This window comes from Saccoglossus kowalevskii, chromosome 4, assembly GCF_978046115.1.
Source record: "Saccoglossus kowalevskii chromosome 4, keSacKowa6.1, whole genome shotgun sequence".
Lineage (NCBI taxonomy): Eukaryota > Metazoa > Hemichordata > Enteropneusta > Harrimaniidae > Saccoglossus > Saccoglossus kowalevskii.
In genome coordinates, this window is record NC_140644.1 from 33,510,713 (window position 1) to 33,526,909 (window position 16,197).

Genomic DNA, 16,197 nt, shown 5'->3' on the forward strand with positions numbered 1-16,197 from the left:
GGGTTTTGTATTGGAATGCCGGAAGAAAAACTAATGTATCGCTTTTGGGTTCATTCAAACGTTACAGAAACATCGCTAATGTATCTAATGTGTTAAATTATCGTTTCTTTAGCTTCGAACGTACTGTACGGCTTTCCTTAATTTTGTCCCCATAAACTGTGTATAATGAACTACAAAGACATTTGGGACATAATAAAGGTGTGTTATTTTTCATTACCGTTTTACACATCAAATCATAGGTTCATGAAAAGTTATAGATGGATCCCAGCTGTGCACTATTCTAAATCAGAAATGTAATTTTAATTTATTTATTTCAGATTAGTTATTTTCAGAATATATCTCGGAGTCTACTAATTCGGGACAAATGTATGAAAGCATAAGGTAAAACTCCTGTCTGACCACATGGATGTCCATATGAACTGTGATGTTATAGAAGGAAGAGATCACCATATCCCAAACATCCAGGAAATGCACCCCGATTCCCCCGAATACACGGCGAATGATTCTGTTCATGTCATAAAAAGACCAATTGCTGCTGTGAATCGTCTGCTCCATATAAACATTGTCACGGGAATGACTCATTTTTACAATTATTTTAGGATTTCTACATCGTTTCATAAGTCTTTCAACAGAAAGTTTTACCTGAACTAGTCGTTCTACAAACGACCTGGTCGACCAAGCTCCGTAATGAAAGCAGAAGTTCAAAATTACTACATAATTATGTGACTGACACTCACTTTGAGTTATATTGTCTATGATGTCACTCTCAAACATTGGTTCCCATATAGTAACAATTGGACCTGCAATTCTTGGCGTCATGAAGTGAAAGTCAAAATGACCTTGGAATTCGCTGAAAACGCCAATGAATTCTCGTAATGCAGAATCTCCACTAGCCACAAATTTCTTGTTAGCCGCACATTTGTCAAATTGTTCTTGTGTCCACTGTTGACTTCGACATACCATAGAAATATATGTCCGATTGTTGGCCCAGTATCCATCTGACAGTGGTATTGGCAAATCTGGTCCACATATTGGTAATTTAGAAAGATATATTGGCGAATCTGTAAAATTTAGAAGAGAAAAAAACTCAATTAGTACCGGTGGTAGTGTATATACTATATCAGATGAGGTTATCTGTAAACTGAACAATTAAGGCATGGAGGTATTATCCCAGAAACATATAAATCAAGTGTGTTCTGTCACACACGAATTTTGCATCAACACATGCTGTCTATGCTATCTTAGAATATACAATTTAGCACAATATTAAACTGGCGATTGACTGTTTGCTTTTATATCTTTTGAATGACGTGATTTAGCATGTGGTCATCATTAAACAGATATGTTAGATTGAATTTATCTTGTTATATAGAGTTAGATTGTCCATGCTTTGCTAATAAATACATTGCAGTTTTTTTTTGGGATGTGTAATATTTACATTTCATTGCAGAGTTGTCGTATGTTGTGTCACCAAAGACATAATGTGGTAATGTGGTATAACAACACAGACAATGACTTAAACTATATATTTTTATTATTCTGATTTCTTTAGTATCAAATAAACCAGAATGTTTCGTACATTTTTACTGTTTGTGACAAGTGAAACATTGCGTAAAATCTTTGTTTACTGACCTGACCTAACCTATCCACCTTGAAAAAATACATCAAACACAATTATCGCGCATACAGCGTTATTCGAGTCATACTTTGAACATTTAATTTCATCTTAAATGGCATAAACTGTCGAATGATTTATTTCATTCCGTCTTAGAAAAGAAAAATACATTTCCGTGACTATGCTGTATAGTGTACTTGTTGGTTGTAGTGTTCTTTGTAACTGTTATGTCAATTATTGTCAGTGATTTATTTAGTTTTCTTGGACTTTATTTTTGCAAACTTATCTACGGTTTGTTATGTTACCCAGAATTTGATATTAAGCTGGCTCCCTCGCCATATAATTGGATATCATGGGATCTTATTGTGTGAACCTTTACACACATATTACAGAAATTACCATGTATTGTTAGATTCATTGGCATGCCTTCCAGTAGTACTCGATCAGTTTTTCTGCAACATGAAAATTATTAAATTAATAATTAGCATTGGTAGATGATTCATCATTGATATTGAACAATATTTGAATTACGGTCAAGTAGTAAATTTTTCAGCAAAACAACAGAAGTATCACTCAAATTTACATACAAAATAGGTTGAATAAAAAAGAAAGTCGGAAGGGATTCCACAATAATATCATTTCATTATCCTCGACAATTGTTACTTTATAATTTATTGTGCACAACATAGCATTGTATAGATATTTGTCAGTTGTCCATTGTAATTATTTGTTTGCAAACCGTATGGTTTCATCCAATAACAGCTAATAACTATTCCTGGAATTGTTTTTAGACAAAGCAAATAATTCTATAATTATACAGGTCAACCAGTAATGTAACAAATGTAGAATAGGAAATGTCGTTTACTGTTGTTATTGCTTTCAATCCAGCTTTGAATTTTAGTCAATATAGAGTAAAACAGTCAATTGAATTGCATTGCATGTCAGCATAGGTATTTAATTGACGCCCATGTGGTGAAACAAATAAAACAATTACTAAATTTAGTATTAGTATGGGATGATCTTTCCCAATATGGGTTCTGGTTATAACATGTTACCCTTTTCAATTATAAACTCTGTATTTATCACCTGTCAAATAAGGTTTTGGTACGTGCAATCTCTTCTTCGGCAAGTAAATCCAGCCTTTTTCCAGATATTTTTGTTGAGTACAGTTTTGAACAGTCGACATGCTCTGGTTTATGACACACAAGTACGGTTTTCCCCATGGCGTTTCGATTTGTGTATTCGCACATGCCGCTCCATATGCCTTCATTGATCAAATGACAAGTCGTTGTCTCAGTGATGTTTCCATCTATGTAAGTTCCTGTAAATTCCATTAGTTGTTCTTTTGTTTTCAACGCATCTTTCAAATAGTTGATGAACTCTCTCACAAAAGTAAGCGCTATTGTAATTCTGGCTGTTCCAGACCAAGCCGCGTAGAAATATACTGAGTACGTACCATTCCCATGATCTAAAATTCGGCCTGCTGTACTCTTCTGTAGAATGTCATTGGACATACGAGCAGAGAAGAAATCTCCTCCCCTATTCCGTGGACGGCCATTGTCGTCAAATGTTACAATGGAGATGCAGATATAACTCCCTTTGTAAATGATTTTCTTTGAACATAGCGTAGCTCTACAAGAAAAACAAAATTTACAATTTGATAACAGTGCAGTTTTATTGTGACGAAATTGCACTCGCATATACAACCCCTTTGCTAAAAAGTTTGGTGATGCTGGCAATACCGATAAAATCACAATTTAGAGCAAGCAGTTTGTAAGAATGATTAACAATCTCTATTTTAGCTGTGCATACTTGGAAACTGGACAGAACACATTGTGCGGGCATGAAATTGACAAGTTTCGTGCAATATTCACCAAAACCTGATACCAAGGTGGAGATACTGCGTGTTTAATGTAATTAGATTTATGCTAGCCTGACACTTTTGATTTTGTCGTGGCAAGTCGTGCCATTTTGGGGCACGAACTGGGAGGCTCCCGCACTATTTACGACTTGTTCACGCATAGTTAACGACAGGTTCACGACGAGTTCACGAATAGTTCACGAATGCGTGCCCGTCAGTGTCCACATTGACACGAACTGGCACGACGAGTTTGCGCATAGTTTACGCACTTCCGTATTGGCACGACGAGTTTGCGCAATTCCGACGGTGTCGTGCCGACTTGGGCACGCCATATAAAAAAGGGGCCTCCCCAACCCCTGGTCATTTTTGGATTGGCTGTGGAAGAGACAACATGCTGAATGTCAGAGACACAATCATTGCAGGGAAGAGAAGATGCCTATAGAAGCTGCTCTAGCCATTGTTGAAAAACAGTAGAAAAGGCTGGAAGAGGCAGAAGAGCAAGAAAAGGCAACCCCACAAAAACACAAAGGAAAGTGTGGGTCAGGGAATGGTTGACCAGAAGGCATGAGTTTGGACAGTATGACGGTTTACTGACTGAAATCCACAGGGAAGATCAAAGGGCTACACCGACTCGAGCGCCACTGTCGCGCAGTAGTCGTGACCTGCTCGTGAACTCGTCGTAAACTGCTCGTGAACTTGTCGTTAACTGCTTGTGTCATGCGCAAACTGTTTGTGAAGTGCGTAAACTAATCGTGAACTGCTCGTGTCATCAATGCGTGTAGTACACGTGACCGTGTCAGTGGGAAGGCACGGCCACACTGCGACGCGCACCAATTCGTGAACATGTCTTGAACTACTCGCGAACTCGACGTGAGCTGTTCGTGAACTATTCGTGACAGTCGTGGCATGGCGCGCACTGCCACACACTGGCACGCATCCTCCCGCATCGCCCCGACGAGTTCACGAACAGTTTGCGCATAGTTCACGACCCGGTCGCTAAATTTTGTCGTAACCAAAATTTTGAACATTTCAAAATTCTCGTCACGACTAGTTTGCGCACTGTCACGACTTGAGTCGTGGAATGCGTGACACAAAATCGTGCAAGTGTCAGACTGGCTTTACAGTAATGTAATAAGTGTGTGGCATATTTTATTGATTGACAAATGTACAGTTACAAATTTGCTTATATCTGGGCTTTCAGTCGTCATTTTAAAATTCGTTCTTTTCGGTACCTTAAGCGAAGTCGATACTTAAATATTTCTTCGTTTAACAGTATTATGATTAATTCATCGTTGTTTTGTTGTTGAATAGTTCATTTAAATACTTTTAGCATAAAGCAGCTACAAGTCATCAAACCTTTAATAAATTGCTGTTTAGACGAGCCCAGCTTTTTCCAAGTACGTCGTAATATTATTTTCGTTAGAATAGCTGAAAAATAAACATTCTTATTTTTCTAAGGTAGTGTGCTATAGCGTGCTTTGAGTTTCTAGTATGGCTTATGGTTGTAAACAACTTAATTTATGCCAATTCCCGACAATAACATCACTGAAGTACGTGGTGTTTTGTGTCACATTCATTCAGAATGTTTATTCAAAATGTCTATATTGAATTGAGAAGAAAACAATTGTATTATGTCAGACAATATTACACTATTCAAGAATTTAAATATTAGGATACCTTGTTTTGAAAACTGACGTTTGTCCCAAGGTTCCAATTTCAATGGCGAATGGTACTTCATAATTCCTAGTGTCAACCTTGTTATGACTGTTTATCCATTCCAGTTCGTCAACAATGTTCACCCACTCCATTCCAAATCGATTGTAATCAATGTAGGGGAACAATGTATTGAAGCTTCGGTTATGGTCTTGGTCCATAGATGATATAATATTCGTCTTATCGGTGATTGGCATTTTAACAACAGGAGTATGGGATACATTCCTGTTAATAATGTTGGTGTGCACAACAACCTGGCGAGTAAAACCAGCTATGGAGTCCTATATAACATAAGGCCAGAAACATAATTGTGATAAACTTTTAAGAATCTCACGAGACTACAATTTCTACACAAAATATTTTTTTCTACAAACCATCTTATTTTTTTAATATTGTCATCAGATGTAATTAGCAACAATATTATATTATGACATTTACCTGTGCTGTCATATACACTGCAATGAAAACAACATTATATCATGACATTTACCTGTGCTGTCATATATACTGCAATGAAAACAACATTATATCATGACATTTACCTGTGCTGTCATATATACTGCAATGAAAACAACATTATATCATGACATTTACCTGTGCTTTCATATATACTGCAATGAAAGCGCCCACAATCAACAGCAAACATAGCAGTTGTAATACTGAGCGGTGGCGTATGGTCATCATTGTAATATTCTAGGACACAAAGAGACAGCGTGTTAATATACTTAGAGATGATATCACAACAGTCCATCTATCCTCTATCCTATATCTAGGATAGAGGCACTACGATATCACCAACAATGGTTGTTTGACTCGAAAGAAAGAAAATACCCGAATAATGGCAGCTTAGGATAATGAACGTAATGGATTATGAGTATTGAAAAAAAAAACTTTACAATTGCTTAATAACAACAATAACTAGTATCTTGTTCTAACGTGATGCCTATTTTCATTTTAATTGATATTTTATAGGTCTGTTTAAAGGTGGAATTTAACTCTCGTTCCAAGGAAGGATATACTTCCATTATTTGAGTATTTGATTGTTTCAATGTAATTTATTAGAAGATATTGATATATTAGAATGCACAAAGAACTTTGTGTTAATATGTTCTGTCATATTATACCAACGTTTTTAATTTAGTTCTCTTATGTAATCCACACTGAGATTAAATAAACATACTATTATATAAGTGTGTGTACTGTATGTGTACCAATGCAATGAGGTCAAATTATTATTACTATGAACAAACCAAGTTTTCGATGGTATGTAGGTATGTAATTCTGTTGAAGTTTAGGTGTTGACTTTTCCGGTCGCGGACGGCGTGAAGATCACAAAATCGCAGACCACCAAGTGTAATTACATGTAAATGAAATGGGATTCAGTAATGCGATAGTTTCTAAAGTTACATTTAGTATTGATTGTCGTTTTAAAAATACTTGTTATGTAGAGCAACTGTTAAAATTGTTGTTGTTCATCATTTTGACGACTTGACATGTAAACAATACGTTTAAGTGACAAAACTTGAGGCATGTGCATATTGGAATTTGTAGTCACGTAGACACTCGGCGCGCTCCAAAGAACGCGACATCCCTACATCTCCGACTTGCCGGGAAACACGTTTTCAACTTGGAAACAGTGCATATAAAATATAACTTACCAGGGGCGGATACAGAACTTTTTTTATTGGGAGGGGGACTTTAAAATCGCCAGACTAAGTTAATGATTTTTTTATATTATACAAAAACAAATTGAAGAAATTTTTCAACGGCGGGGGGGGGGGGGGGGCAGAACCTCTTATCTAGATCCGCCACTGCTTAGCCGCAACATATGTGCAAGGAACGACCTCCCTGTATGCAAATAACTAAGAAGCTTATACAGGTATAGTGGTGTTATGTAGTGAGTTTATCATTATTTAATTTACGTTTTCTGTTTATGTTAGTTAAATATATACATATATATATATTGAATATCTACTAGCGTCCGTTGTAATGGGTTAACCAATTCTGTTTTAAAAAATCGTTAAATATAGAATAACTAACTTTTTCATCATGAAAATCTAGGCTCAAAATGCTTGATAGTTCAATAACCAATAATCACAATTTGTGTCTTGTCAGACAGTGAAACAAAACGAACTGCATTATTATTTTAATTCAAATTGCCCCATAGAAAATTGAACGTTCTGATTTCCGCCTGGCAATATTTTGAAAACTTCCTGGCTGCAATGTTTGACATAGTGTGAGCACTATCTACTACACTAGTGTTATTAAACAACAAATATTAGTATCATTATTGTAATTCATTGTCTCTGCAAAACTTGAATAGACATGTTCATAAAGCAGGCTGAACAAATGTTGTTTACAGTGTGAACCATCTATTTGTATGTATACATTTACACACGCCCATCCCCGAAAATATATCCTTGTAAACAAAAATAAATTAGTGAAAAGCAATAATTATTTATGTATACTTAGTATAAGAGAAAATAGTTCCAGCAGAACTAATAAAACAAATATGGGTGTAGATGATAACCAAGGCATAAAAGACGGGTCAACGTAATATTTGGCTAGTGCATTGGATAAAACAATGACAGTTGGTGAAAATGCACAACTTAAGCATATGAAATCGTTTCACCGAAATGTTTTTATGTTTTGTAATAATGACCGGATTGAGCACTGTTGATGGGAGACACCATCTCTCAATTGATTAACTCACCTGTTTCTTAGTTGATAAGCAAACAACGGAACAATAATTTCCACAGTACACAATCTGCAAATTGTAAAATAGTTGCCTGGAGCTAAGACAAAAAAAAAATGATGAAACGCCGAAATGAAAAATTGATCCGCTTAATGAAAAGCAAAATCCGTTCGAATTAAAGTATATCTAGCTGTTCCCTGCTGTTACGTATAATTTTATAAAGATCCATACGAACCAACTTATATTGTAAGCTTATTTGCTGAAAACCCATGTCCTTAACCCATATTACACGCAACGCGGGACTACGTGGGAACGTTTGACCTGGCTTAATCCCCTAGAAACCGACAATGAATGGTTGACAACGCCATTTAGCTATGCTGAAAAACACATGTGACCGCTGGTTAACTACTTGTTGCCGTGGAGACAGTTTCGGTAAGACAAGACACAAATGTTCACGCCGTTTGTCGGCGGTAAAGGCCCGACACAGAACCATCCCGATCATATTATTTCAGCTACACAAGAGGAGTGGAACTATGGATTTTCGCAAACAAAAAAAATCGGCCGCCGCCAAAAGATCGAACATCCGATGTCTAGGAAGCGACGCAAAATCTTAAAGTCTGTGTTTTTAATTTCTTGAAGATTTTTTTTATATATATTAGTACCTCAATGCAGACTGTACAGTAAATGGATTTTATATCGTAGGGCTTTGGCTCGCAGCACGGGTAAACATTAATAATATTTGTTATTTTAAATACGGATACCATTTTTCAGACCACTAAATAATAGTATACACATAATAATATGCAGCCAGCTTGTCCCCCAATTTTCATATATTTATATTTTCAATATATTTCTCTATTTCAGTCACCGGTTCAGATGTTTGTGTTTACAAAGAAAATAAGCCTATAGTTTCATATCTTTCTTCTGTTCATGTACCCTTTGTGGATTTTTATATTTGAATAACATGAAGTCAAATTGTGAAATAATACCATTAATATTGTTTTTATTTTAAGACATACCATTGCATATAAATCATAAAAAGAGTTCACCCAGGAAGACATCATGTGATGTTGCCTCGTAAACTGTCATCAATTTGGTACACATCAAAGCTAATATATAGTGTCATATCACTCATATGCCAAAGCTTATGAAAAGAAATTGTTGCTTAAATTATTTTATTTTTGGTCATTTTACCAATTTACAGTGCAAACTTCTGAAATTTACAACTCATTTTATATTACATATTGCTGTACTTCAGTTTAGATGTATGTACAAAATATAGACTAAACAAGTAAACTATGATTGTGAATTGTAATACGTGTATGTGTGTGTGTGAGTTTATACACTCATGACTGGGACACAAGAAGTGTTAAATAAATAGACTAGTCTTTATTCATTTTTATGTCATAATACAGCACAGAAAATAGAATTGGCAAAAACAAATTGTGTCACTTTCAAAGCATGTCATTATCTACTGACTGTAATTAAACATCTGAAGCAATGAGGCTAAACTTTTATAGTATACTTAACGGACGCAAAAAAAACCCCATCATCTTCGTGATAAAAATAATAAGTTAGGGTAAGAGAGTCTATAAAATCGCACCCAATCGTTTTTTTACATCGATCTTGGGATCGTATTGTGGCAAGTCTGGGTCCTAGTACAACACCAGAGTAAGCACAGTGTTTGCGAGTTTCATATACATATCTTTGCTATAGTTGGACGTAAATGACGTCATAGTTCCGAAGAAAGTCCTTCAGTTGTGGTACTGTAAGTCCGAACATGTCTCATGTCGTCGAAACGTCTAATTAGACGATAAAAAATCACAGCATCAATAGTAGCGACGCCATTTTGATACAAAGCTTAAAGGGTAAGTCAAGCCAAACAACACAATGACCCCCACCCATGAAAAAGCTCCACGAATGTGGGAGAATGCAATTTACAGGTTTTTATATCACTATTCGTTCTCTAGATATTGAACTTTTCATCAGAATACATGTAGTCAGCCATCTTGATTCTCAAGCAAAGGATTATCATTTTCTCAATTTCTGACAACAGACTCTATGATGTCAGACTTTACCCATAATCCTTTGCTTGAGAATCAAGATGGCTTACTACATAATACTGATGAAAATTTGAATATCTAGAAAATAGATAGTGATAAAAAGCTGTAAATTGCATTCTCCTACATTTGTGGAGCTTTTTCTTGGGGGTAAATTGTGTTGTTTGGCTTGACTTCCCCTTTAACCTATGTTACGTGACAACCGGGTGCTGAAGCAGAAGTCGTATCTCGCGAGATCTCGCGCACATCAGGATACACTAGCAAGAATATGATTATTTGCTTGAGCTATGGCGTGGAGTTGCAATTACGAAATCAATTATAATCGCGTAATAACAATAACTATATATTATACTTATGTCATGTAGTATTTGTGAATAGATTTGTATTCTCATGAACGACTACTGGGAAAATATATATTTCAGATGAATACTTATTTCTGAGACGAACCATTCAAAAAACCCATAGTGACATCTAGCGGGACGTGTGTATAGTTTGATCGCCGATTTTTATACACTGAAGTCCGAGATTGCATACCCTGGGTGGACGCTAGCCTAAAAACAACGTGACACGAATAATTATTAAGGAATGATGTGTAAATGTTGCTGAAACAACAATTTATATTTTCTTTTTAAAGACTACGAAAGCCTAAAACTTCACGTTGGAATGTTTATTTTTTGATCTGCTGTTTACTAACACTTTCCATAAAAACAAGAATTACGTCAAGACATGTGTTTTTTTATAATCATTGATGCATTCAGTAATGAATTAGCAAACCAGTAATATGACAACACCGGAAATGCCTCAGCTATTTTAGCCCTCTTTAGAGTCTATGCATAAATCACCAACATAATGTTGGAGCTAACTGAACGGGCTTTTCTCTGCCTCGCCTGTAAATGTATTTATTCATTATAATATATATATTTGTACACGTCAAACGTACGCAACCATGGAAAAGAATATTTGAAAGCGACAACAATGCTGCCTGATATACCATGGAGGTAAAAAGGGACCAAGTGTCATAGCTCGGAGACGTGTCTTTTAAACAACATATTACGATGTTCCATAAATAAATCGTAAAGGTCAACATATTAATTTACATTGAACTACAACGCATATATACTCAGCATGGAGTGTAATATTCTTGATGTATTATGTAGTTTCGTATTACCAGAATCGACACAGTAAATATGCACCAGAATATGTACATGGCAAAACAACGATTTTATACATATCGTAGTACATGCTTGATGAAATTACTATAACATAAAACAATTGTCGAGTAGATGTGTTATTTGTCGGCAATACACGCTCGCCATTCATCGCTAATTTTGATTGTCGGAATGTTTATATATAATTACGTTTTACAATATTCGCGATTCGTCAAAAGTATTGTGTCGAGCTGTTATGTTAATATATAAAAGAGAAGGTAATTTAATATTTGTCTAGTTGTTGACAACCCGGATTGTCGGCCACGCGTTACTTAAACTTTCCCATCAGCGAAGGGCGTACCATGTATACAGCGGCTATAAGTACAGCAAATTAAGTGATTGTTCACGCCCTAGTCAAAGTGTATAGAATTAAATTAAGTTCCCGCAGCGTGTACGGCTAACTGATTGTGACCTCGCTCCACGGAGGCATTTGCAACAAACATGGAACAACGATCGCTGTTTAGATCTGTGTTGTTACTGCTTATATACCATGCTATCGTCCTGATGCATTGCTTTAACGGTAGGTATTGAACAAATCATTATACTGACAATGAAACACGTTCATAATAGTGTTTTACTAGTTATGGTACAGCCGTTGTAAGGTCATATGTTTGAGTTGGTATCTTCAATATTAGAACGCGTCTAAGCATTTGAAAATGTGTTAAACTATTTGGTATTAGCGATTAATAAGCGTTCTTAGTGTCGTTCGACTCTATATACGCGTGTATATTATTCGTATTGTCCTATGCATAATATTTCTCAACACATTTCAACCAATGGGACAAAAATAAGCTACTGTTATTGCAAACCTTTTATAAAATATTATTTTAGAAAATATGTTTCAACCCAATATGTGTACAATAATATACATAATTCTCACAAAGCCATTTACAAAATCATTATCACATCTTAGTTGACTTCAAATTGTATCTAATCCTCAGTTTATTTTAGAAGGGTAAATCCGAAATGTTATAAAATTTCACTAAACGTGATTGTTTTTGGATATATGGCGGTCCATGTCACTGGGCGGTATGTTTGCAAGCGCTATGATACATTAATGTAACTCGGTTACGCTAGTCATTTCAAATGCCTGATACTGATGATATTGAGCTCAATAAATATAGCGAAATATTGATGACAACGAGAAGAGGGTGAATAGTTGAAACACTGTCACGTGAGACTGATATGTAATCGGTGAAGACAACGCTATGTATGTATGTATGTATGATATCGAATAACACAAGAGTCATTGACCTAACTATGTAAATAACTGGTACAGTAAATTGTGAAACATATATTAATGGATACGCATATCTCTGAACACATATGGACCAAATACGCATATCTCTGCACACATATAGACCAAATACACATATCACATGCACACATATAGACCAAATCCACATATCGCTGCACACATAGAGACCAAATACACATATCGCTGAACACATATAGACCAAATACACATATCTCTGCACACATAGAGACCAAATACACATATCTCTGAACACATATAGACCAAATACACATATCTCTGCACACATAGAGACCAAATACACATATCTCTGCACACAAAGGAAACCACATACCAATATTTCTGCACACATAGGAGACCAAATCCACATATCTCTGCACATATAGAGACCAGATACACATATCTCTGTACACAAATGAGACCACATACACATATCTCTGTGGACAAAGGGGACCAAATACACATATCTCTACACACATAGAGACCCAATCCACATATCTCTGCACACATAGGAGACCGAATACACATATCTCTGTACACATTGAGACCAAATACACATATCTCTGCACACATAGAGACAAATACACATATCTCTGCACACATAGAGACTAAATACACATATCTCTGCACACATAGAGACCAAATACACATATCTCTGCACACATAGAGACCAAATACACATATCTCTGAACACATAGAGACCAAATACACATATCTCTGCACACACAGAAACCAAATACACATATCTCCGAACACACATAGACCAAATACACATATCTCTGCACACAAAGAGACCAAATACACATATCTCTGAACATATGAAGACCAAATACACATATCCCTGCACACATTGGTGACCAAATACACATATATCTGTACACAAAGGAGACCAAATACACATATCACTGTACACAAAGGAGACCACATACACATATCTCTGCACACATAAAGACCAAATACACATATATCTGCACACAAAAGAAACCACATACAAATATTTCTGCACACATACGAGACCAAATCCACATATCTCTGCACACATAGAGACCAGATACACATATCTCTGTACACAAAGAAGCCCAAATACACATATCTCTGTACACAAAGGAGACCAAATACACATATCTCTGCACACATAAAGACCAAATATACATATCTCTGCACACAAAGGAAACCACACACACATATTTCTGCACACACTGGAGACCAAATCCACATATCTCTGCACACATAGAGACCAGATACACATATCTCTGTACACAAAGAAGACCACATACACATATCTATGCACACATAGGGGACCAAATACACATATCTCTGCACACATAGAGATCAAATACGCATATCTCAGTACACAAAAGAGACCAAATACACATATCTCTGTACACAAAGGAGACCACATACACATATCTCTGCGCACATAGGGGACCAAATACACATACCTCTGAACATATATAGACCAAATACACATATCTCTGCACACATAGAGACCAAATACACATATATCTGAACGCATAGAGACCAAATCCACGTTTCTCTGCACACATGGAGACCAAATCCACATATTTCTGTACACAAAGGAGACCAAATACACATATATCTGTACACAAAGGAGACCAAATACAAATATCTCTGCACACATAAAGACCAAATACACATATCTCTGCACACAAAAGAGACCACATACACATATTTCTGCACACATAGGAGACCAAATCCACATATCTCTGCACATATAGAGACCAGATACACATATCTCTGTACACAAAGGAGACCACATACACATATCTCTTCGCACATAGGGTACCAAATACACATATCTCTACACACATAGAGACCAAATCCACATATCGCTGCACACATAGAGACCAAATACACATATCACTATACACATAGAGACCATATACACATAACTCTGTACACATAGAGACCAAATCCACATATTTCTGCACACATAGAGACCAAATACACATATCTCTGCACACATAGGAGACCGAATACACATATCTCTGTACACATAGAGACCAAATACACATATCTCTGCACACATAGAGACAAATACACATATCTCTGCACACATAGAGACTAAATACACATATCTCTGCACACATAGAAACCAAATACACATATCTCTGCACACATAGGTGACCTAATACATATATCTCTGCACACATAGGAAACCAAATACGCATATCTCTGCACAAATATGAGACCAAATACACATATCTCTGCACACATAAAGACCAAATACACATATCTCGATACACATAGAGACCAAATCCACATATCTCTGCACACATAGAGACAAATCCACATATCTCTGTACACATAAAGACCAAATACACATATCTCTGCACTCATAGGAGACCAAATACACACATCTCTGCACACATATGAGACCAAATACACATATCTCTGCACACATAAAGACCAAATACACATATCTCGGTACACATAGAGACCAAATCCACATATCTCTGCACACATAGAGACAAATACACATATCTCGGTACACATAGAGAATAAATACACATATGTCTGCACACATAGAGACCAAATACACATATCTCTGTACACAAAGGAGACCACATACACATATCTCTGCGCACATAGGGGACCAAATACACATATCTCTGAACACATATATACCAAATACACATATCACTGCACACATAGAGACCAAATACACATATATCTGAACGCATAGAGACCAAATCCACGTATCTCTGCACACATGGAGACCAAATCCACATATATCTGTACACAAAGGAGACCAAATACACATATATCTGTACACAAAGGAGACCAAATACACATATCTCTGCACACATAAAGACCAAATACACATATCTCTGCACACAAAAGAGACCACATACACATATTTCTGCACACATAGGAGACCAAATCCACATATCTCTGCACATATAGGGACCAAATACACATATCTCTGCACACATAGGTGACCTAATACATATATCTCTGCACACATAGGAGACCAAATACGCATATCTCTGCACAAATATGAGACCAAATACACATATCTCTGCACACATAAAGACCAAATACACAAATCTCGATACACATAGAGACCAAATCCACATATCTCTGCACACATAGAGACAAATCCACATATCTCTGCACACATAAAGACCAAATACACATATCTCTGCACACAAAGGAGACCACATACACATATTTCTGCACACATAGGAGACCAAATCCACATATCTCTGCACATATAGAGACCATATACATATATCTCTGTACACAAAGGAGACCACATACACATACCTCTGCGCACATAGGGGACCAAATACACATATCTCTACACACATAGAGACCAAATCCACTTATCGCTGCACACATAGAGACAAAATACACATATCTCTATACACATAGAGACCAAATACACATATCTCTGCACACATAGGAGACCGAATACACATAGCTCTGCACACATAGAGACAAATACACATATCTCTGCACACATATAGACTAAATACACATATCTCTGCACACATGGGTGACCAAATACATATATCTCTGCACACATAGGAGAAGAAATACGCATGTCTCGGTACACATAGAGACCAAATCCACATATCTCTGCACACATAGAGACAAATACACATATCTCGGTACACATAGAGAATAAATACACATATGTCTGCACACATAGAGACCAAATACACATATCCCTGCACACATAGGTGACCAAATACACATATATCTGTACACAAAGGAGACCAAATACACATATCTCTGTACACAAAGGAGACCACATACACAT

General features: G+C 36.3%; 2 protein-coding genes across 2 annotated transcripts in view; one reads left to right on the plus strand and one right to left on the minus strand.

Annotated features, from left to right (window-relative positions):
• Positions 1-318: 318 nt before the first annotated feature.
• LOC102809052 (NXPE family member 3-like) lies at positions 319-7,977 on the minus strand. Its single transcript, XM_006819962.2, has 6 exons — positions 7,903-7,977; positions 5,784-5,882; positions 5,154-5,470; positions 2,702-3,247; positions 2,015-2,067; positions 319-1,061 (listed from the first exon to the last, which is right to left on the minus strand). Exons 2-6 carry the CDS (start codon positions 5,871-5,873, stop codon positions 319-321), a joined length of 1,749 nt encoding a protein of 582 aa, XP_006820025.2. The 5' UTR covers positions 5,874-5,882; positions 7,903-7,977.
• Positions 7,978-11,504: 3,527 nt separating this feature from the next.
• The window catches only part of LOC100370097 (uncharacterized), a 70,787-nt gene continuing 66,094 nt past the window's right edge, over positions 11,505-16,197 (plus strand). The window contains exon 1 of the mRNA XM_085498617.1: positions 11,505-11,672. Coding sequence (XP_085354743.1) covers positions 11,594-11,672 — 79 coding nt within the window. The 5' untranslated portion in view covers positions 11,505-11,593. The remainder of the gene's footprint in view (positions 11,673-16,197) is intronic.

What these genes read in the sequence shown, in the direction of transcription:
- LOC102809052 (XM_006819962.2), bottom strand. Translation starts at nt 5,873, where the DNA reads ATGATGACCATACGCCACCGCTCAGTATTACAACTGCTATGTTTGCTG. An exon ending in CAGTATATATGAAAGCACAG is followed by an intron (nt 5,471 to 5,783) that starts GTAAATGTCATG and finishes TATGTTATATAG; the next exon opens with GACTCCATAGCTGGTTTTAC. An exon ending in AATGAATCTAACAATACATG is followed by an intron (nt 1,062 to 2,014) that starts GTAATTTCTGTA and finishes TAAATTTTACAG; the next exon opens with ATTCGCCAATATATCTTTCT.